Raw genomic sequence first — 24,069 nt, 5'->3', positions numbered from 1 at the left:
ACAGAGCTCTTCCTCTAGAGCAGTGTTTCTCAACCTTAGTCACTTGAAGATGTGTGGACTTCAACTCCCAGAATTCCCCAGCCAGCCATGAAGTTGAAGTCCACACATCTTCAAGTGGTTACGGTTGAGAAACACTGCTCTAGACACCTGCCACCTCTTTCTCTCTTTTAAACCTGCTACTTTGGCAAGGCTGTCAGCATATCCCCTAAACCTGAACTGCTAATTCCAAATGCAACTATAGAAGAAAACTGTTTTGCTATGCGGATTTCTCCCTCTCTTCATCTTTCCTTCCCCCCTGCCTCCCATCCCTGCATTAGAATAAGTTGCCTGGTAGGAGGAACTGATAGTCTTAGATTGAAAACGGGGTGGGGGTGGGGAATAGAATTATATAACTCTTTAAAGCCCAGCTGAGCAACTGAGAAAACACATCGTTTGTGCATACCAAAACATACTTTGTTTCGTTATGACCTTTGTTACAAAGCACCATTTTCATTTTGCATATTATCAAGTTAATCTGAGATCATTACATGTTGGGTACTGGTGGTGATGGAAATGATAATTGTGTGTCATGGCACAAATGATGTGGCTAACATACCTGCATAAAATGTCAGACTCCAGTACATAACTGTATCATTTAGGTGCCAATATCACCTAGCATGGGTCATTATTTTGATATCATTGAAGCTTTCTAAGGATGCCTATGTCTTCTGCTTCTAAACTGCAGCCTAGGAAAATAAGGCTCTATATCTTTGCCAGCTTGGCTGGTGTGCCAGCTGCATAAGTATCTAGAACAGGGAACCATGAAGATGGTTATTATGTGGCTCAGGGAATGCCTGCCAAAGGTCCCCACCTATCAGCAAGTATGGAGGAGCACGCCCGAAAACTGGCATTCCCTGGGCAAGTTTCCCTCCTATGAACAGCAAGGGTGACTCACACTCTTAGAGCCTTCAGGACATTTGTAAAGAGGCCCCTGAGTTCTAACTGGTGGAAATAAGTGGTGTCAGATATCCATATGTATAATCATTTAATATAACTGAATGTAACTTTGATATGATTATATCCTATGTATTTATTCTAGTACTGAGTCTTAGCTGTCACTTTTTGCACACCACTTAGAGGCTTTTAAGTCTTTTAAAGTTTTTTAAGCCTAAGCCTGTAGCCATTTAAAATGTTCATAAATAAATAAATGGTATCCTAAACAAATATTTTTAAAGAGGAGAATGGCTGGAGAGACAAGATAAAGCAAGGAATACCTAGGAATACCATCTCACTAGGTGAGATGTTAAAGAAACTGAGGAAGGAGGCTTATTGCAGGGGAATTTGTTAGCTGCCTCTCTGGCAAATCCTCAATGAGCAAGCTTTGAAGGAAGCATTTGATTAAACACTGTGGAACAGAAAGTGAAGGAAGCATCAAGGAGTTCCTCTGACGATCTGTGTGGCCTAAGATCCTATTGTATACACTGCTATAAAAGCGCTGACTTGCTGGAAGATGAGGACATGGCAGGATCTCCCTGGAAAAATGTGTAACTTTGAGTAGCGCATGGGAGACATGTTCCTGAGTCTGTGGTTTGCACAGAAGAGCAAGTAGCATCCCTGTTACTGGTAGTGGTCTTCCATTACTAGGTACTGCCAATAATCGAGAAAGCTTTTCAAATTAAACCCTAAAAGTGTGAGTTGTTGCCAACAAGCAGACTAGGCCTCCTTTTAAAGGTCCTCGGAGAGCCCACCCATGCGAAAAGTTTGGGTATCGTGGAATTTAAATATGCACTGTGGTCTCCCTCAGAGGAATTAACCACTAGATTGAAGAAAACAAAAGCTTCCCATCATTAATACTGACCACAAACATAAACACCGTATAGAAAATCAGAGCCATGGCACTGAAGGACTGTATGGAAGCCATCATGTTTCTCTGGAGACTCAGCGGGAGCACAATACAGAGGGAGATGAAAAAAAGCAGGAGTATCCGGAACAAGCCGGTCACCTGAAAGGTGAACATGAGAAACAGTTACATCAGCCTTCCTCAATCAGATGCCATCCATATGTGTTACATTGACTACCACAGATCAAGAAAGGCAGAGCTACAGTGAGCACTCCCAGGAAGGAAGTACATTCAACATTTGCCACAACATTCTAAGCCCATCCACTCTGCTGTAGACCAAGGTTAAGACTCACTCTGAAAGCAAATAAAAGAAAAAAAAATCTGGAATGTCAAGGAAGCTGCTTCTCACAGAGCATCTGTGATGAGACCACACAGACACTGGGTGCCACTGTTGCTCTATGAAGTGCTTATCAAAACCATTTTAAAGGAAAGGCTCATTGCCTGTTTTAAATGGTAATCCAAATGCAACATTATTTGAATATCTTTTATGTACTTCCAGCAAATAAAATGAAAACTAACTTTGCTGCAAAAAGGGGAAAGATGGAAGTCTTGGAAATTCTGACCCAGAAAATTAACCAACAGCTTTTTATATTTATTATACCAGGAAGCCTGGAAATGCCTCAAAATATTTAATACCTAATTTGGCTTTGCTTATGATGCAAATTTTTTTTTTTTTTAGCTTCTTAGGTTCTTAATCAGAGCTTAACTACATCAGGCCAGAGCAGATAAAAACCATGCCTGAATGCTACTGAATGTCCATTGTAGCTTTCCTGGCCTGTCCCTGCTCCTACGGATAGTTCTTTGGTTCCTATTTATCCACTGGGAATTAAACTGCTCCTGCATGGGAAAGGCAAAGAGCAGATATGCTATCAACGCTGCACTTTCTTGACCTGGTTTGCCAGGTTATTCACCATCATGTTGTATGTTCCTATTTGGCACTTTGAGATTAACAAATGAGCTGATAGGATATATACCTAAGGTATACATCTACAAAACCCTATTCACATTTACTCAATTCTGTCTCTAGGGTACTTGATACTACAAACTTTAGCATCTCAAACTGGAAGTTCCCTGTTGATTGCTTCAGCATACAGTAATAGGTCCAGTTCTGCCTTGTCCTGTCTCACATCAACGTCAACTTAAAAACACGATAAATATTATGAGAAGTTTGAGATGCTTCCATAATTGGAATGGATTGGTAGGTGAGAGCACACATATAAATGCAATGGCTATATAAACTAAAAGTAGAGACAATCTTGCTGATAAACTATGAGAAATATACAATAGGGTTAGGCAAATTTCTGTTTTGCAGGAGCTACTTTGTTTTTATTAAACAACTAAAATACTGAGCCTTGAAATCTGTTTTAAATACCATGTCTGAATAATCTCAGTCTTTCCGCTAAAAATCCTCAACTTCTCAGATTTCTTATTTCACCAGTATAATTTAATGTGCAAGGGCCAGTCACATTAATGCTGCCATTGTTAAACATTTGGAAGTCATTGCCAACATACTGTAAGTCACAGGAAGAGCGACCAGGTGATCCTGGTCTACCTTCACCCCACCTTGATGAATTGGAAATACAAACATTTGCAAAAAAACCCCGAAGTCTTGGGATTGAACCCTGACCACTAACTTCATGGCGAATGAGTGGAATTAATTTGCCTTAAGTCAGGTTTTTGTGGGGCAGGCTGCTCTGTAGTTACTGTACCAGCTATTAATTTTGAAAATGGCAGGCTGCTTGAGTATACTACCCCAACACCATTCAGACAAGCTTTCAAATATGCCCTATGTTGTTCTATATATAGACATGAAAGAGGCACTGATCTAATTTGCTATTGATAAGGTCATTAAAAAAGTAAGCTTACCTGGAGTCCAAGTGATCGAGCAAAGAAGTTTGATCCTAAGTCTCCAATAACAACATAGAAAGCTACACAGGTCCCCAGCATCAGTCCAATCATACTGCAAAAATACACAAAATGGACCAGTCATTCTAGAAAATCTTGGAATAAAACCTTTATAACTTACCCATGTGCTAACTGCTGAATTCAAGTGGGATCTATGTTCAGAAATTTTCTGAATATAGCCATCTTTCACTGCTGGTACCCTAGATAACAACAATCTTCTCACCATTTTGTGAACAGGACAGCTTCAGAAGAAGCATTAATTATGTATACTGAAGGGGAATTTTCCCACTCAATATCAAGGTACTGTACTTCATGCTCCTAATGTAGGCTCCAACAAGCACAGTGGAGAGAAATATGTTGGAAGCCATACACTCATCTCAACTACAACAAGCTTTTGGAATCACCAGATCTAAGGAAAATGTATCTCAAGGGAAACAACCAACCACTGAGACATGGCAGGACTCCAGGAAAACTATATTTACTAATGGTTGCTGGATGTTAATAGTTACATATTGATGCCATGTCTTGGCATACCTCAAGAATATTGCTAGCAGCCTATACTGACTAAATGGGATTGCCTGCATATATTTACGATCTTAATATTGACTGTTACCCTACAGAATCCTCACAGACTACCTAAGAATTCCAAGGGATCTCCTGTACAGGCCAGGTGGCGCAGCGTCACATCTACTGCCATGTCTTCTCCCTCTCCTTCTGTAAGCTTGGAAATAAGCACTTCCTAATTTCACTCCCATGTGGCACATTTAATGAGGTAGCCTAGATCTATTTCACTTCTCTGCAGATAGATATGGGGATAGTTTGTTGCACCCATATAGAAGAGAAAAAGTACAGATAAACATTTCAAAGAACAACAGTGTTTCCCTCGCCCCAAAGTAGTGCTATTTTTCCCTTCCCCTCCTTCCCTTCCTCCCTTCCCCTTTCCTTGAAAGTACTCTAAAATCTGGAAATACATCCTTGCATATACACTTATAGACACTGAGATATATATAACTACTTTTATGCAATGAAACTGTTTTATGAAATAGTTTCACTCTGTCCATGAGTCTGACATTATGGAAAGGGGCAAAATGGAAATGCTTAATAAGACTTTAATAAAAGAGACAACCAAGCACCTAGTCAGCAAGGAGATTGCTGCATGTCAATTTAACTGCTTTTCCAGACATAAGATGGAAGCTCTATATTGGGAGAAACATATTACTCATTTATTTGCTTTCAATAAAAGACATGTGTGTGTGCAAGTAAGGATGTTCATGTACTATATATATGCATGTATGTAAGAAATATATTTAGAATATTCTAGGGAATTCCATCGAGCACACAATCAAGAGTGGGGTGAAGGTCCAAGGCAGAAGCCAATACTTGCTCAGTGAAGAGTGGAATAGGCCTCACAATTTGCAGGAAGTCAGACAGCAGTTTAATTAAGACATCATTCTGTGAGCCCGTGCACCTTTCCCTGTCACAAAAGCACGGATCACTTCGCCTGTCTTTTCTGACTGCATAGGACCCCAATAGCAATTATAGCAATTGCTAACATGGAAGATTAATGGCAATGAAGTCCTGAGAATATTTTTAGGCACCTCTCAAAACAGTTCAAAGCTGGGTGATAAAGAAGCAAGCCAGGATCACATGACCAGGCAGCTCCCAACAGATCACAGACTGAGAATCTCAGTCGTAAAAAGCAGCCCTGTGATGCCATTCGTATTCAAACTACCATCAAAGTTAGTGCCTCTTCTTATTTTGAGAGAGGCATAATGTATGGGAAAGGTCTAAGTTCCTCTTTTAAAATTCAAGTTTGTGGTGAACTAGTGTTAAGATCTTGTTTGGGACATTTCCCTTTACAAAAGAAAAGTTATCATTAGAAGTTAAAGGTCTTCAAATGATGGCAGGAGCATGATGCCATATTATTGTCAACAAACTTGTTAATGTGGACCAGTGTTGTTCTTGTTCTACAGAGATGGAAATAACTACAAACAAGATAAAAAGACACTACTGAATTATTCAAGGCTCTCTCCTTCGACTGAAGTGGGACCACTCAACTGTTTTCCCCATGTGAAAAACCAGTTCACAACATGATTTATAGATTTGAATGGGTAGCAGAGATGTGTATGCATCCAAAGCTTTTCAAGTGGAATATCCTCTTCAGCATAAAAATGCAGAGGCTGAAAATATAGCTATTTATGTCAATCATTTTAACCAAATTTGTGAGAAAAAATAAAAGATTAAGAATACCTTTAACAAATGTAGGGATCTGCCACAAAATTTCAAGGGAACAATTGTATACATACCATATTATCATGGTTGAAATGGCCAGCTGGATATACAGAAGATGGAGGGCCTACATATCTATAATGCAGACAAATCATTCTCAAGTGTAAATATCTTCTGCCAATCAGAAGTACTGCAATGTTTTGTCTGAACCTTTAAGTATGCATATCTCCCAGCTTTCCTGGCAACTGAGCACTGATTGCTAGGGAATCTAAAGTCCTAGGAAGAGCTTTTAAAATTGGACTTATGAATGTGTATTACATGTTTTCCCTACATTAGCACCATGCTTACCCCCCAGCTGGATAAATATGCCAAGTTCTGGAAAGGAGTGATTAGTAGAAATAGAACATGAAACTATAGATAAAACATCAAAACTTCAGAGATAAGAACAACTTGCATATTAAGCAGTTAACAAAATTTAAAATACTTGAATCTTGAGGGGGAAAGGGGGAAAAGAAAGTACCTGGTTTCCACAAGCATTTTACCAGATTTTCCATAGGCATGGAAGGCTAAAAAAAAAGAAAAAGTGGGGAGGGGAAAACACATCATCACAATTGTTATTCAAACATATGTTCAAAACGTGGCATGTATAAAATGAATATCACTCACCAGAGGCAATTCAGAAGGCAGGGTTTTGCTAGTTTTGTATTTCAGAGTTGGTTTTCTTCCATCCCACCACCACTTGGGATTTTTTTTCCCCCTTGACATACCATTCACAAATCAGAAGCCACATGAAAACAAATTTGGAAGAAAGATTCAAAACAGGTTCTTCTTCCCTCCCCCCTCCCCAAACCAACAGCACTAAGTAGGAGTTACACATGGTAACCATTAAAAGAAGAAAGGCGGCACTGAAAAGAAAATATGTGAGCGTAAGAGATTGTGTGGCTAAAAGTTACTGCAGTGCAAAATTTCAGTTGAGTTCCCGTTTTCATTCTTTCCTGCCCCACTACACCCGAACCACTTTGTGCTGCTGATGGGAGGACTGAGATGGGTGCCCGGAATGCTCAACCACCCTGACCATATCCATGATTCACCACCACACCAAAGGATTTGACCAATAGATTTTTTTAAATTATTATTTCATGCACTGATCACTGCTTGCCGCACAAAACAATCAGCATCCTTGAAATCACTGCCGCTCTGGAAAGCTCAGCTTGCATTTTCAAAAGGCATTTGACTATGAGGGTAAGAGGAAAATTACCACCTCCAATTCTGAGAGAGAACCTTTTTAACTGGGACCATTACTAATGCCACATTCATGTGAAATGTTTACAGAGGGCAACTAGCTTTCAACCTCACTTTGCAGAATGTACTTATTCTCTTGGGGAAATCTGTGTTGTTTTTTTTAAATAGCCACCCTAGTGCAGGAATGTAACAGAAGGATGAAGACAAGAGAAAGCACCTCCCTCTACAAAGTGAAGGCCAAGGATAATGTCTCCTTAGAAATCAATTTCTCAATTGAAAAAGAATCACTGGTTTTCAATTAAAACAAGTAAGAAAACAGAATACAACAAAGGCAGGCCCACTGATGCAAATGTCCTTGATGGCTCATCCTCAGTAAATCTGTGGAGAAGGGGAGGAGGACAGAAAAGTAATTCAAATTTATTTCAAAAGAGAATTTTGATGCAAGCCCAGTTTAGCTGAGAGTGGCAAGTTGGATGCTTAGTTATGCTTTTACTTTTCATCTGCTATCATGTTCTAATTCTACAATTTAAATCTCATGACTAGTTTTCTAAGGAAAGTACTTGTAAATATCCGTTTCCTATGCTCTTCTTTGCTTTAAAAATGTTTGTGTACATATACATTTAGGTACAAACGGACTTACTTCCCTAGCTCCAATATAGAATAGGCATAGAAAAATTAGTCCCAAGAGCAAACTTGTAAATGAAGCGTTAAGATAAATTTTAATGATTTGTTTCAAGAGATTATTGGGGTGGGGACTCATATTACAAAAGTTTTAGATTTGTTCTTTCTTTAGCCTTATAAAAGTCTAAACGTCCAATCCAAAAGGGATTAGCAACTTTGTTGATTTGAGAACCTTATCTTCACATGCTTTCGTGGAAGAAAATAAAGAGGGCCAAAATAACCAAATGCTGGCAGGGAAAGAAGTTTGCCCGAATTCTGTCTCCCTGTCTCTCTCCAGAAAAAAAAAAAAAAACTATCAGAGGGAGTCATTCTTTTAATACTCAATGTAGAGGAGCTTTAGAAAGGCCTTTAGGAAACTTGGAGAATAATATTAACAGTTTAAAGTCACACACTCAGAGGTAGTTCATACATTATCTGATTATGGAAATTGTTACTTGCATGGGTGGTCAATTTGCATGCTCAGTATAACTTCATGGGAGGTCTTTCCAGAAGATCACAGTAGCTACTTGAGTTAAATGGGTGTGCTGGAAATTAGAAATCTGGGTTTTATTCTCCATGGAAGTAGCCACTGGGATTGTCTATAAGAATGTTCTCGGGCATTCCATTGTTCACATGAAAAAAAACTGCTTGTGAGCAGTTATTTCAACATGTAAGCCAGACCATACGGCTTCCTGCTGATATTTAGGAATAAATGCCTGTTTTTGTCATAAGAAAAGGAAGAACCTACTTGACTTAATCCTTAGAAATAAAGCCAGCTGTAAATACAAGTTAATAAACCAAATTCATTCATCGGTGCATATTCCAGACCATCACCATTTCAGATTTTCATTTGGTACCTCATCAGTGTCAGGAGAAAACCGACTGACTAGGTAATAGTAGGAGAAATAGCAACCTTTCAGAAGAGAACTTGGAGTTTTTGGAGTAAGGTCGGGTGAAAAATTCATCATTGGAGAAGTGGTGGACAGAATAAACAGAAGGATTCTGTCAGACACTGGAAGTGATTAAGAACAATGTTTTAGGATGTCAAGTTATGCCTATTGGGTAGTAGCTAGCAAGTGATCATTACAATCAAGATGCCAGCCTAGGGATGATACCCTTTAGATGTATTGGGCTACCACTCACACCATCCTTAGCCACTGTGGCCATAATAGGGCATTCTGGCTACTGATGGTTGGCAAGAAGTATAGTCTAATGCAATAAGAAGGTATCAGGTTGGAAGAGGTTGCCCTCTAGTTTATAAAGCTGTGGATACAACCTTTGGTTGCATTTATATCACACCTTTCCTCTGAAAGTTCAAGGCAGGATATATGAGGGTCTCCCTGATTTTATCTCCATAACAACAGTCCTGTGAGGTACATCAGGCTGAAAAAGAGTGACTGACCCAAAGTATCCCAGGAAGCTTCATAATTAAGTGAAGATGGCTTTCAACCAAGCTCACACTCAAAGTTTTAGTTTGTCAGATATACTGGTGATGAAAATATTAAGCTTTAGTCTCATACATTAAAATGTGTATATCTATCTCAAAGATAACTTCATGCCCTCAGACTTCTTTACTGCTCTTTAATAATTTCAATCATATTAAATTCTATACTCATGGTTAATATTGATTCCAGGTAAATAATAAATAGTTTTTATTTTACAACTGCTGAAAGATTGCTAGTTAGCAGTATACCAAGTTAAATACATAAATAAAAGTAAGTAAAATACTTTCCATATCTCCCAACATCTACCTGTAGGCACATAATCTCAAACACGTTCAAAGTAAAATATATTCATTACCACTATATATGTGTTAGGTCTGTTATACGCATTTATACCTTGCCTTTCTTACTTCATGAAACATAAGGCAGTATACTTGAAACAGCATCCCCACCTTTTCCCACCCAGGTGCTTACCACTCTCAGATCTGCTTAAATTCAAGCCAGGTGGCCAAAATGATAAAAATATAAAGCAAGCCCCAAATCTGGACTTAAATAAAATGACCCAACCCTTTTAACTTTCTTAAAGATATCTAAATTCCAGCTTTGCTGAACCATTAAGGAAAAGCAACTAGAACTGCGGCATAGCCAGCACTCTCAAGAAATAGACTTGCCTTTGAACTTGGCAGTATGTGGGGAATTGTTAAGCAAACAATTTCTCCATCTTCAGGATTCTGATGGTGCACAGACCATGTTATTCCTATGCCTGCAAGAACTGTTCTAGAGTAAGGATTTCCTAGTGTTCACATATACAGGAGAACATGTTTAATTTTATCACAAAGATAAAATGAGGTTGGACGCTTCCGGTATTACCTCCATATCTATGCCTGGAAAATACACAGACAACGTTAAAGGATAAGTTATTTTAAATTATCCTTCCATAGCTCCACAATGGTTAAAAATAAACATAAAACACACAGTTCTTAGTTTCTAAGAGACAAATGCCGCTGATTTGCTGGACTCAGCACATAACAAATGTTCCTTCGCCCTCCATCCCCCTTCCAAATAATGTTTAGAGGTGTTTTGTTTATTCCTATTGTTTCTTGGCTGCTTTGGCTCTTGTAGCCAAAGCTTTGAATGTTCTTCCGGAAGACATAGCTTAAATTAAGTTAATTTGTAAACCATTCATGCATCCTTCAAAGCTGCCAAAGCCTCCCACAGAATCAGCTTAGGTTCTGCCAGGATCGCTTGCAGCTGGACCGGTGTAGAAGAAAGGGAATGACAAAGGCTGCTGTGTGTAGCTGCTCAACCTTGATGCATCAGGATGACTCTAGCAGTAAAGCCTTCCCTTGGGCTAAGGATGCCTTTTTCCCAGGCATTCTCCCCGCTCTGGCTGATGGCATCACTCCCAGGGCAAAGGCAGGCAGAAAGGGAAGCTATTTCTTTCCGCACCAATGTTTATGTGCCAGAAAGTTTGGAAGCATTTACTGACCCTTCTGTGTTTCTAAGCTGCTTAGTTTTAGAAAGTGAAGGGAACCTCTTATTCCTGGCAGACAACCCAAGGTAAACAGGACTTAATGTATTCAGTCAAAAGGGGAGTGTATAAAGACTTATTGTGACACAGAAGGGGAAATCAATGATTATGGGCATCTGGTGTTAAGGAGGAAGAGCTACATTTGATCCCCCTCTTCCTCTCCCTCAAGAGAAAAGAGTTATAATAAAGCATATATTTTGCAGCTAAGGTTTAACCTTCAAGACCACAGGTCTTGTTGGTTTTTTTGTTGCTGCCAATGGACATATTTTGCAATGCCTATACTATGCAGCTAAATGAAGTAGCCTCGGGCAACAGAGGAACTGAGGGTATCCGTCTTTCAGCAGTCACTAAGGAGACTGCACATTGCTTTAAATCCTTTTTCGGCAGAGAGACCAGCCAGTTCCCCACTCTGACTCCCCAAGAGGCACCTCAGGAAACACATGATGGGGTTACAGCTGTGTGAGGGCAGAAAACAGCATATCCTGCCATGAGAATCTTTCACCTCTGCCACCCCCAGGGACAAACTCCTCCTCTGCAATGAGCAAACTTTAAATGGGTAATGGTACTCGCCCTTCTTCTGGAACAGCCGCTTAAAAGAAAGCCCGAGAGAGACTATCCCACCCCTGCTCATGACTTGTTTTCCAGCAAGAGAATGCATACCAAGCAGAAATGTTTGAATCCTCAGGCCTCGCCACGTATCTTCTCTGCTGCTCCCCCCACCCACCCCTCAATCCTTGGGAATCAGAGGAGAGGTCAAAAATAGATGGTGATCCTGGTGCCAAGACATAACGGCAAACTAAGAGGAAGAGGACTGCTGGGCCTTGCCAAAAAACCACACATGAATCTTGCAGATGTTTCAGTGTTCTTGGCTGCTTGAAACTTTGAACACTGTTTCCCTTAACCTCCCCCTTAAGCTGCCACAAGCACACGCTCCAAGAAGGCCACAGTCCATACTAGGGTCTCTACTGGCAGAACCCAACATCCTCAGCAGCATGCTGGGCAGGGAAAGTGAGTGGGTTTGGGCAGAGACCAACAATTTATAGCAAACACCAAGTAGGCGAGCTCTCTTCTGAAGAACCTATATTTGGACCATTCCCTTCTTCCGAGCCCATTGAATTGAAGCATTTCATGTCATCTTTGAAGAATTAAATCTCTGTGCTATATAAAGGAGAAGAGAAATGAGTATTTGGGGTGGGGGAGGGAGACAATTCATATACTCTGAATAATTCAGCCACACTAATATGAAGTTGTAAATTAGGAAAATGGAATATAAGACCAGCATGAAACCACCCTCAAGTTGAGCATGCTCACCTAGCCCAGGATAGGTCCTGCGTTTGCTGAGATTTGCTGATTTCACTAGGAACATACAGGATTGATGAGTCATCCAGGAGCAGAAAATAAGCAGCAGGGCTCCCAGAAAGATGCCACACTACAAAATAGGAAGGGGAAATCGTATAAGTACTACATGAATAATCAACATCCCTCCCCCCATACAGTTCTTATTTTATGTATTCTTACTGCCATCCTGTGTCACCTAGAGGCTGCCAGGTTTTATTTGCAGGCACACACTAGCCTGTTAAGGGAGATTCCCTTGTCTCTGAGCAGCAGTCAGCCAAAATATGACGTATGAGTTCAATTTTATTCTTTCTCTCTTTCTTTCACTCTCTCTCACACCCACAGTTTATGGCAAAGATATAGAGCAGCCACCTGTTTACTAAATGGTTCAGTTGCAATACCTCCTTGCTTGGAAAGGGAAGCCAAAGCAATTTATGGAAGAGAAAAAGCCTTCCTGCCCTGCTGTTGTGACAGGTTTTGGGCCTATTCCAGAATAGTGATCTGTCTCTAGCTACTACCAGATTCATGTTAAACAAGTTAGCATGCTGTTGATCCAGGGGTTTGAACTCCTCTGCACAAGTAAAACTGGCTGTTCTATCTACTTACAGCACAAACATAAATTACCCTGTTAGCTACCTGTCCTGAAAGCATTGTGCTGGTTTGCTCTCTAGACACATTTGCAGAGGAAGTGGAAGGATTTTGGGGGAAGGAGGGGGAAAGAACCTGAATAGCTGAACATTTATGAAAACAATGCATGACACTGGACAGGAACAAGTGGTGCTACATTTTAATCACAGCTGCTATTTGTTCTGTTTTAGTCAAAGGAGTTGCAGCTTCAGAGCTTCTGGCAACTGCATGCATAACAAGCCAATGACCTACTCTAAGGACCCTTTAAATCCAAAGAGCTGTAAAAGCCTTTTTCCTCAAGGGAAGGGTTATTGACATCAGTTGGTAGCTGTGGTATTGGAACAACCAGAGCTTTCTGAATGTTCCTTTTAAAAAATTGCCACAAGACATTTTTCCACAAAATGAAGATTATCACAGCCATTTCCAGATGTAGAATAGGAAGTGCTCATACAAAGGCTACATACATACAGTCTTACTGGACAGAAGTTGTAAAGGAGTTAGCATTCTACTACTGTGATCTTCCACCACGTCATTCATGCAACCAAGGACCACAGCATCTATTAGCAGCATCTGTTAACAAGTGCTGCCGTGCACTGGGAAAGCATCTGTGACCAGATGTTCATGTGCATAACCACATATCACTGGTAGTAAGCATTTTTACAACCACAAGCACTTAATTACTAACAGCAGTCCACCTCCTGTTAAGTCCAGTGCTGAAAAATCAACTATGCCTCTGAATGTCCCTTGACCAACACAGGCTCTTCGTTTATTTATCAGTGGGGACATTGATCTCCATGGCCTAAAACAGAAACAAGAGGCATGAGGTGCTCTTTGCTGCTGCTGCTGCTGCTGCAGCAGCATTAGAACCAGTCAGACAGAGAAAGAAGAAAGAGTATGTGTTCCCACAGAAGGCAGTGACAAATGCAGATCTTCTACAACTACAGCCTCAATAGGTTTAAACTCTCAATGTCCCTGCTATCTTGCACAATAAATCTTTCAACATCCCCCCACCCTTTTGTCTAGGATTATTTAACCTTCATGCTTACATTTTTCTTAAAATGGTTTATCTATAAATTGCTTTATAATTTCAATATTTAGTATTTTTAGATAAATGTAGTAAATGAGATGCAAGTGAGTTTTAGATTCCTGCCCTATATATTTTTTTTTATTGGAGAACAAACCCTGTTATACACAATATAACTGCATTCTCTGAAATGTAAGATTGCACTGCCATTATTTTTATACTGCAAGAACTTCATAAGAAAAGGCAACAGCAAAAGTTGCCTGGGATACATGTACCAAAGGTATACATTCTGGAGCACTCAGATCATTCCAGAAATTCTCATCTCCCTTTCCCCATAAGGAATGCATAAAATCAGTGAATGCTTGAAGGTTAGATATCTGTTACAAGGAAACATGGTCTAAGCTAACACTTGCTTTGCAGAATATGTTCCATATTCAACAAACAGCAAACTGCAAACAGCAGATATTGAGAGTGATAAGCAGCTAGAAAACAGGCACTCTTTTTTCTAAATTAGCCCAAAGTTAAAGCTGACAATGGCAGGCCTTTTGATGGATGAATTTGATCAAAGAACTATGTTTATTTTTTGACTAATCAACTATTCTACCAAGAATACCTTGATGTAGATCTACATCATGATGCCATCTGTTAACAGACCTACTTAAATGACTCAAGTGTTTTGCTTTGCTTCATGTTAATGCCATCTGTTGGGAAAAAGATGGAACTAACCAATAGCTAAATATCTTGATTGGTTGAAATCTTCTGATAACAACAATTTTAATTGTTTGCAACAATTGTTTTCCAATCATTTAATTTTTTTTTTTTTTTTAAAAAGCAATGTCAGGCTATCTATTTTCTTAGCTACCTAAAAAATCCATTCCATAAGTTTAGTCTCTTACCTGCTAAAAACCTGTGTTGTAGAACTACATATTTATCAGGCCTAAAAACAACAGACATTTGTGGCACTAAATTTTTATGGACCACCATTACACACATTAACCTAAATGAAAATGGTAACTTCAGAATGAGGAGTGTGTGTCAATCATATATACTCATGATTAGATGATAGGAGGAAATAGTAAACAGCACATTCAGAGGGAGATGAAATGCAAGAGCTGCAGATAGTGTTAACAACTTATTTATATTGACAATTCCCAAAACTGTCGCTGGGGTATGACACAGACATTCTTGCATTGCTGATATATGTGGTGTGACCAGGACCCTTTTCTCTCTGTTCAGTCTGTGTGTAATAAACACAAATAATGTACCAGACCATGGCTGAGCCTGAAAAAACTAAGCAGACCTAGTTACAGTGGGGCAAAAAAGTATTTAGTCAGCCACCAATTGTGCAAGTTCTCCCACTCCAAAAGATGAGAGAGGCCTGTAATTTTCATCATAGATATACCTCAACTATGAGAGACAAAATGGGAAAAAAAATCCAGAAAATCACATTGTCTGATTTTTAAAGAATTTATTTGCAAATCATGGTGGAAAATAAGTATTTGGTCAATATCAAAAGTTCACCTCAATACTTTGTTATATATCCTTTGTTGGCAATGACAGAGGTCAAACGTTTTCTGTAAGTCTTCACAAGGTTTTCACACACTGTTGCTGGTATTTTGGCTCATTCCTCCATGCAGATCTCCTTTAGAGCAGTGATGTTTTGGGGCTGTCGCTGGGCAACACAGACTTTCAACTCCCTCCAAAGGTTTTCCATGGGGTTGAGATCTGGAGACTGGCTAGGCCACTCCAGGACCTTGAAATGCTTCTTACGAAGCCACTCCTTCGTTGCCCGGGCAGTGTGTTTGGGATCATTGTCATGCTGAAAGACCCAGCCATGTTTCATCTTCAATGCCCTTGCTGATGGAAGGAGGTGTTCACTCAAAATCTCACGATACATGGCCCCATTCATTCTTTCCTTTACACGGATCAGTCGTCCTGGTCCCTTTGCAGAAAAACAGCCCCAAAGCATGATGTTTCCACCCCCATGCTTCACAGTAGGTATGGTGTTCTTTGGATGCAACTCAGCATTCTCTCTCCTCCAAACACAACGAGTTGAGTTTAGACCAAAACGTTCTACTTTGGTTTCATCTGACCATATGACATTCTCCCAATCCTCTTCTGGATCATCCAAATGCTCTCTAGCAAACTTCAGATGGACCCGGACATGTACTGGCTTAAGCAGGGGGACACATCTGGCACTGCAGGATTTGAGTCTCTGGCAGCGTAGTGTGTTACTGATGGTAGCCTTTGTTACTTTGGTCCCAGCTCTCTGCAGGTCATTCACTAGGTCCCCCCGTGTGGTTCTGGGATTTTTGCTCACCATTCTTGTGATCATTTTGACCCCACGGGGTGAGATCTTGCGTGGAGGCCCAGATTGAGGGAGATTATCAGTGGTCTTATATGTCTTCCATTTTCTAATTATTGCTCCCACAGTTGATTTCTTCACACCAAGCTGCTTGCCTATTGCAGATTCAGTCTTCCCAGCCTGGTGCAGGTCTACAATTTTGTTTCTGGTGTCCTTCGACAGCTCTTTGGTCTTGGCCATAGTGGAGTTTGGAGTATGACTGTTTGAGGTTGTGGACAGGTGTCTTTTATACTGATAACAAGGTCAAACAGGTGCCATTACTACAAGTAACGAGTGGAGGACAGAGGAGCCTCTTAAAGAAGTAGTTACAGGTCTGTGAGAGCCAGACATCTTGCTTGTTTGTAGGTGACCAAATACTTATTTTCCACCATGATTTGCAAATAAATTCTTTAAAAATCAGACAATGTGATTTTCTGGATTTTTTTTCTCATTTTGTCTCTCCTAGTTGAGGTATACCTATGATGAAAATTACAGGCCTCTCTCATCTTTTTAAGTGGGAGAACTTGCACAATTGGTGGCTGACTAAATACTTTTTTGCCCCACTGTAGAAATTGAATGAGAGACTAGACTGGGAAGTCAAACAACATCCCAGAAGAAGGAAATGGCAAACCTTCATTAATGTTGCCAAGAGAACAACATGGATGTACTGTATTCATCTGGTCACCAGGAGTCAAGCTCAGTTCGAGGAAACTTTATATTGCTTTCAACTGTGTGTGACTTATTTCAAAATAAGCCTATGAAGTATCAAATTGCAAATTTCCCCTTTCACTTATAACATTTTATAAATTACTACAAATCAAAACATTTCAGAAGAAGCTGACTTTTTGTAGAAATTATTAACTGGATAGTGTCCAGCTAAGTAGTAGCTCCTCGCTGACCCTGGCTGTTTTTGAAAAGCAAAGCAAGGTTGGACCTGTTAGAACTTGGATAGGAAAATCCCAAGGTTTTAGGCTAGACTGGAAAAATTTTAAAAATCCCAGAAGAATTCAACAGATATACTGTAAACTATTCTGAGTTTTCCTATTATCTTCATTTATATGATATGTAATCTAATGGAAAATATGCTGTGAAACCTTGCATTAAAAAGTGTGGTAGAATTGGGAACTCCAGATGACATGCTACTGAATATTAATTGAAGGATGCAACACTGATGTAGACTGTTGACCTCATATCCTATTTAAGGACTATTCATCGGTATTTGGCTAGCATAATGGAAAACAGGATTCCGAGCTAAATAAATCTTTTATAGAAGCCACCAGAGCACTTTCTATGTTTATCTCCTAGGGGAGTTGTGATAATATGGCATCCTTGAAATGTACTGGGTCACAACTTCTATTATCTCCAACATTACATTTAATGGTTGCAATGGCTGGGAATTACAGAGCTGAATTCCAACACATCTGGAGGGTGCCAAGCTAGTGAAGACAGTTATAGGGGAGCTGCATATTTATTTATTACAATTTGTATGCCACCTATTCATTGGACAGGCAGCTTCACTTCGGTGCATGTGATGTACATACAATATATCCCATATTAAGCAAAAAATATATACATTTTTCTTAATGACTGCAAAAACAATATATTGCAGGTCTCTCTATCCTTTGATGCCATGTAATGCAAACATAGGAAATTTATCTTTTTTTTTTTTTTTGGTGCCTTCAGGTCAGCATTGGCTCCTGGTGACTGCCTGAACAAGTCCCTACAGTTTTCTTGGCAAGTTTTCAGAATGGTTTTGCCATTGTCTTCTTCCTAAGGCTGAGAGAGAGTGACTGGCCCAAGGGCACCCAGCTAAGATAGGACTAGAACTCACAGTCTCCCGGTTTCTAGCCTGATGCCTTACCCACTACACTAAACTGGCTCTTAGGAAATGTATCTCCTAGCAGGTATTTCTTAATATGAAACAATCTGGGGGCGTATGTTTCTAAAATCTGCTTTACACTGGATTCCACCATCTGATAGCCTCTAAACATCCAAGAAAGCAGTACATAGAAATGGTGATGCGGAAGGGAAAATAGAAAAAAAGAAACAAGGTATACATGACTGTCACATGAATATAAGATTAGTTTAATGATGACAGAAAAGAGTTTCTATCATTCTTCAATTTATGAAACATCCAAATAAAGTTTTTCTACATTTCCCAATTCTGTGACATTTTTGTGCCTGCCAGACAAGTCACACAGGTGAACCAGTGTCTAAGCTCCAAGTTATAACAAATACATGACTAGCCAATATGAGAGTGAGAAAAAGCATGAAAAATTGAATGAACCTTGGAATTCATATATCAAGAGAATTCTTATTTTTACATACTATTCTCTTTTACATCAGTACTGTAGGATAGATGTTCTAAGAACAGACAGTATAACTGGATTTAAAAAGAATATGAAGTAAGAATGAAAAGATCAAACACAATTTTGGGCAGTATAACAAGCAATCCACACTACATGCTACTGCTCCTAATCTGAATGTTCAATCTGTATATTTTATATAATTAATAACCATTAATACAGCATAATACTAAGCAAACAATAGTTTGTAAGTGGCTTAAAATCCGTTTTTCTTAAAAACAAGAATTAACCCTTGCTCAAGACAAAGGCAATGACAAGCATGTCAATTTCAGTACACAGAACACACACACACACACGTGTGTGTATATAAATGTGTGTCTGTGTGCGCGTGCCTCTGAGTTAGTACTGACTCCTGGAGACTGCCTGGACTAGTCCCTGCAGTTTTCCTGGCACGATTTTTGGAAGTGGTTTGCTATTGCCTCTTTCCTAAGGCCGAGAGAGAGTGGCTGGCCCAGCTGGTTTTGTACCGCAGGCAGGACTAGAACTCATGATCTCCCAGTTTCTAGCCTGGTGCCTTAACCAGTACACCAAACTGGCTCGCTAGAACTTATAACTACTGAATACATTTAAAAGTTAAAGCAAGTAATAAAAGGGCACAAGGCTTAGCATAAAAGAGGGCATAAAGTGGCCATAAGTACCAAGCAGTTTTTAAGGAATAAGAACCAGAGACAACCACATCTTTAAACTGGCAACAAAATCAATACGCTAATTAGAATGAGTAGTTTCTCTTGCCTCTGGGCTTCCCACTGTCCATCTATTAACTGAAAAATATTGTACAGGAGCAACTTTTCCAACACAAAGATGCCCGGGAACGAGAAGAATGGCAGTTACTGAAAGGTCACCCTGCCGCGCAGACCATCTTCGACAGACCGACGAAGCCAGGACCGGTCAGGTGGCCTGAGGGGGAACCCTGGACATGCAGGAGACCCATAATTCCCACAACACTTAACAAGGGAGGGGATGCGCGTGCAAAACCAGACTGACCTGTCGGAAGCAGAAGGGCATCGTCAGAACGCTAACCCCGACAATGCTGTTCACGATGTTCATGATCAGGCCCCAGTTGGAACCCGAAGACGGGGAGGAAGCCATTCCCGAAAAAGGACGTTGGGGAGAGCGGGCAGGTAACAGGGAAGAGGGCTTTGAGGAGGGAGGGAAATGACAGCTCCACGCCCCCACGGAGCGCCAGACTACGGCGGGGTCAGGGCGCCGTTTTAGCACTAGCCTCGCACCAAAACAAACTCTCCCCCAAAGCCGGCTCCAAACGCACACGTCGCACACACTTCCTAATTCCCCTGCTCTGTTGGCGCTTCCGGGATGCAAAACCACAGAGGGCCGGTTGCCTAGAGCGGCACAATGGGAACAGCGTTGTACCTGCCCCGGAGGACTCCCTGACTGAAGCGGGGGACCGAAGTTGCCGTAGCAACTCCTCGTGACGCCGGCAGTTGCCACCTACCAGATCGCGGCGGAGGGGGAGGGGAGCTTTCCCTTCCGGACAGTTTCCTTTGATGCTGCGGCGGAGCCGAGCTCGCGGGATAGTCCTGGAGCGGGTTACTCCACGTGGGTCGCCGCGGAAAACCAACGCGAAGGTGGCGGTTCCACGTAGCCGGAGCAACGTGGGCTGATTTTGTACGGCAGGAACCTCTCTCGAATTTGGTTAGACTGAGTAATGGCGCCTACTCTCGGGAGAAAGAAACTTGGTGAACTTTTACATAATACACTCACGTAATACGAAAGGAGATGGGTGCGATAGGACCCATCTACTGACAGAGAAGCAGCAAGGGAACACACAACCAATAAGCGGTTGAACAAAAGTTACAGCGGGAGAGCGCTGTTGCCTGGATACAGCATTCCAGCACTTTCTCAGCCCCTGCGTCTGATAACGACACCATTAACTCTCAGGTGTGTAGCGAGTTCCAGGGCTGAATAGGAAGGAGGCGGAGCACCCATGTGGGTACCCTTCATCTGCATTTGCACAACCTGCTTAACCTGGGTACGGAATTAGCCCATTGCTTCACACAATAATGTGAATTATAAAGGTGACCAGTGGGGTTGGATTTATATAAGAAATTAAGCCACTAAAAAATTAAACAAGGTTAATCTTACCCAAGGTTAGCATGTTGTGTAAAAGCAGCTCCTAAATCTTTACTTGACCTGGTTAAGCATGTTTTGGGAGCACAGCTTCGTAGCAGTTGAATAGAACATATGTAGTGATTGAGAAGAAATCCCATACCAAGAGGTTCACATATGGAAGCGTTAAAAGGAAACCTAAATCTGATCTGTCAGTCAGACTTAAATCAGTAAATCCAGATAGTGGGCAGAGACAATCAAAGCCTATGGAAATCAAAGTCTGAGGAATCAATCAGGAATGGAAAAATTCCCCCCTTGGATGGGCTTTTGAAAAAAAGATGGGCAGCTCCATTTTGCCTTTTGTCTTAGGTTCCTTACTTCTTGTCCTAGGGCTGGTTAAAAGACAGGTAAGAACCAAGCCCCAACCCATCAAGATCTGGATAGGAATTCAGGAAATTGTCCAGCTAGCTAGGGATCAGTGTTGCTATATGTGATATAAATTTATTTTTATTTCATATACTGATCTGAACTGTTGGGATTTTGTTCTTTTTGCTTATTTCTGTGTGTGTATGTAAGATCTTGGCTGAGGGAGCAGCCAGGTGAGAGAAACCTATTCTGTATTTATTCCAACCCTCCCCGAAGGAGCCAGAAGTCCAGTTCACCACATCCCAGGCGTGTATGTGCAAGTGCACCAAATGATGCATCTGATAATATGGCTTTTGGTCTAAAGAAAGCTCATGCTAGCAGTAAGCTTTCCCCAACCTAGTAACTAAAGTTTTTGCTGTGCTAGCTAACGGTTCTGGGAGCTGGAGCTCCAATGCATTAGGAAGGCACTACATTTCTTTGAGTTGTGCCATCATACTGTATTTTCACTTTATTATTATGAAGGAGAGGACCAGTAACACATGTGCCTAATGTTTAGCTGTTAGCAGTAGATAACATAAGCAGCCCCTAAATATCTTTGGGCAGAAATCTACCATTATGGAATATCACCCAAGACCTGCATCTTAATATTTTATTTATTTGTTCAATTTATATCTCACCTTATTTTTTACAACTCAAGGTGATGGGCATTAAGCTCCCTTCACCTATTTTTCCCTTGTTAACAACCCAGTGGGATGGATTGGATTGTCATCCAACCAATTTCCATGCCTAAGGGAGGACTACAGCTCAGTGTCCTACTTTTTAGTCCAATATCTTAACCGCTACACCAAACTGGCTCTCAGTATTTATTTATTAATTTTTATCCCACCTTTATTTTTGGTCAGCTCAGGAAGGTGTACTTAATGATCTCACCTAATGTTGTGTAATTTTCACCACCACAGCAACAACCCTATGAGATGGGTTGGGCTGAGAGAAAGTGACTGGCCCAAAGTCACCCAGCCAGCTTTCATGACTAAGGGGGGAATACAACTCACAGTCTTAGAGTTTCTAGCCCAGCTTCTTAGCCATTGCACCAACCTGGCTCTAGTATCTGTGCTTAGCTCCCTTTGAAAAAGTTATTTTACTGTGTAGTGTTATTGTTTATTATTTTTCTGTTGCTATCCAAACGCACTGTTGATCTTGCTGTTTGTCACCGAAGACAAATTCCTTGTATATATTTTATACTTAGTCATTAAAGTATTTTGTATTGTATTTTGCATTTGTAGTATCTATACAGTAGTTCTGTGTTTGACTGTGATAGTAAGAAAGAATATCTAAAATTCAATGGCTATCATATTCCTGTGAGATAACATAATAGTGTTCATGGAAGCATAGTACAGTAATTCATGGTTAATTCTGTTTGTTCCCCTATTCCTTCAGAATGTACAGAACAGCATCCAAATTTTCCCCATCCCCATTCTCAGAATAACATGAGCTAGGTTAGACTGAGAGAAGAATGACTGGCCCAACATTACACAGTGAACTTCTTGCCTGAGTGGATATTTGAATCAGATTTTGCTGTTTTAGTTTGACATGCTAACTAGTACACCACAGGGGCTCTCACTGTACATCTCTGAACATCCATGATGTCCATAGTTTGGCCTTTGAGTGGAACATCAGAGGTACGCTGTTATGACAGCTTTAATGCTGTTCATTCTCTGGAGCAAAAAAAGACAACTATGATATAGGACATCACAAGGGGTATAGGCAGGAAATGCTAAACTACACCCAGAAGGAAGAAAGCTGTGTCTTGGCTGTAGGAATTATATAGTGCACCTGATCACAGCCTGGTGCCACAGATGCAGTTTTGGGGTAAAGTAAAAATACTCTCTCCTACCCAAACTGTCACTTATTAAGGTTTACCAGAAGGACTTTTGAGAAGTACACAAAATCAGACAAGGGTCCTTTAAGAAATTGAAAGGACAATGGAGCATGTGTGGTTTACTCTAGGATCTGAGCTCAAGGTTGTGGAATTAATTAGCATTAAGGAGAGGGGAATTAATACATGCCCCACAAACATTGAGTTAGCCCCAAAGCTGTTTACATGACGATGGCAATCTTTTGCATTTGGAGAAATCTTTCATCCTTGAAGCTCCCCAGTACCTATTGCACAGTATGCAGGAATCTATGGGCTAATTAAGTTTATACAATCATCAATCAGATAGTAACACTTTTATTGCAGTACACCACTTCAGGTGGCAGGTGGGAGGTTGCATACTTGAATGCTCACTTATGGGGGGGTGTAACTCCCCACAGGGAGACCCTGCATTTAGCAAACAAGCAATCAGGGAGAAAGCTAGATTGAACTCTTCTCCATGATATGCCTATTTACCTACCCACCAGTGATAATTCATGCTAAGTGATACATTCTAGCAAATACATAGTGCAAAACTCATTTTCATTTCACTTACATAGAATAACTTCTAGAAAGATTGCAATCTGTGCTTACTAATCTGAGAAAGGGCCATCAGGATTTTCTATTCAGCTACTAAGATATTTTAGCATAACTCTGATCAGATAGAGATTCTCTTATTTCCTGGGCTCATTCTGCTACTATTTACACCAGTAGGTGTTGTATTATTATTGTTACTACATGTCATGAGCGCTAAAGTCATGTGATCCTGGTGCATACCACAAGAGTAAGCATGATCTAATGACTGAATCCTGGAACAGCAGGTAGGAGAATTTATAACTAAGACCAAGATTTTCTTCCTACTATTGCTAAAAAAGAAAAAGAAAGAAATCATTTTTGCTGTGTTATGGCTCCCATGAATTGCATAGATATGCAAGTAATGAAATGCAGGCTTCTTGAAACTGGAAATTTTGTAAGCAATACTGGCAGACTAGTTCTGAAGAGGAAGCATATACAAATCAACCCCTCTTCTACTTCCAAAATTATCTGTGGAGATAAGGCTTCAAAGAGAAAGACAAATATACTAAGAATTATTTTTTTCCAACCTTGAAAAAAAACCTATGCAACTTCACCAAGGGTTAA

At 40.4% G+C, this 24,069-nt stretch overlaps 1 protein-coding gene across 2 annotated transcripts in view; it reads right to left on the bottom strand.

Moving 5' to 3' along the window:
• The window catches only part of SLC38A10 (solute carrier family 38 member 10), an 81,751-nt gene extending 61,847 nt beyond the window's left edge, over nt 1-19,904 (bottom strand). Inside the window, exons 1-5 of one of the 2 annotated variants that reach the window (XM_025165846.2) lie at nt 19,569-19,904; nt 12,200-12,317; nt 6,534-6,579; nt 3,746-3,839; nt 1,838-1,981 (exon numbers count right to left, since the gene is read on the bottom strand). In XM_025165846.2, coding sequence (XP_025021614.1) covers nt 1,838-1,981; nt 3,746-3,839; nt 6,534-6,579; nt 12,200-12,317; nt 19,569-19,673 — 507 coding nt within the window. In that variant the 5' untranslated portion in view covers nt 19,674-19,904. The remainder of the gene's footprint in view (nt 1-1,837; nt 1,982-3,745; nt 3,840-6,533; nt 6,580-12,199; nt 12,318-19,568) is intronic. The other variant, XM_007419855.4, reaches the window with a different exon arrangement.
• Between the last annotated feature and the right edge of the window lie 4,165 nt (nt 19,905-24,069).

This window comes from Python bivittatus, unplaced genomic scaffold, assembly GCF_059951505.1.
Source record: "Python bivittatus isolate LINGU-HERP-01145 unplaced genomic scaffold, Pbiv_v1 ctg000220_np1212, whole genome shotgun sequence".
Lineage (NCBI taxonomy): Eukaryota > Metazoa > Chordata > Lepidosauria > Squamata > Pythonidae > Python > Python bivittatus.
Note: the sequence above shows the minus strand (reverse complement) of the source record. Positions and strands in the feature narration are given on the sequence as shown.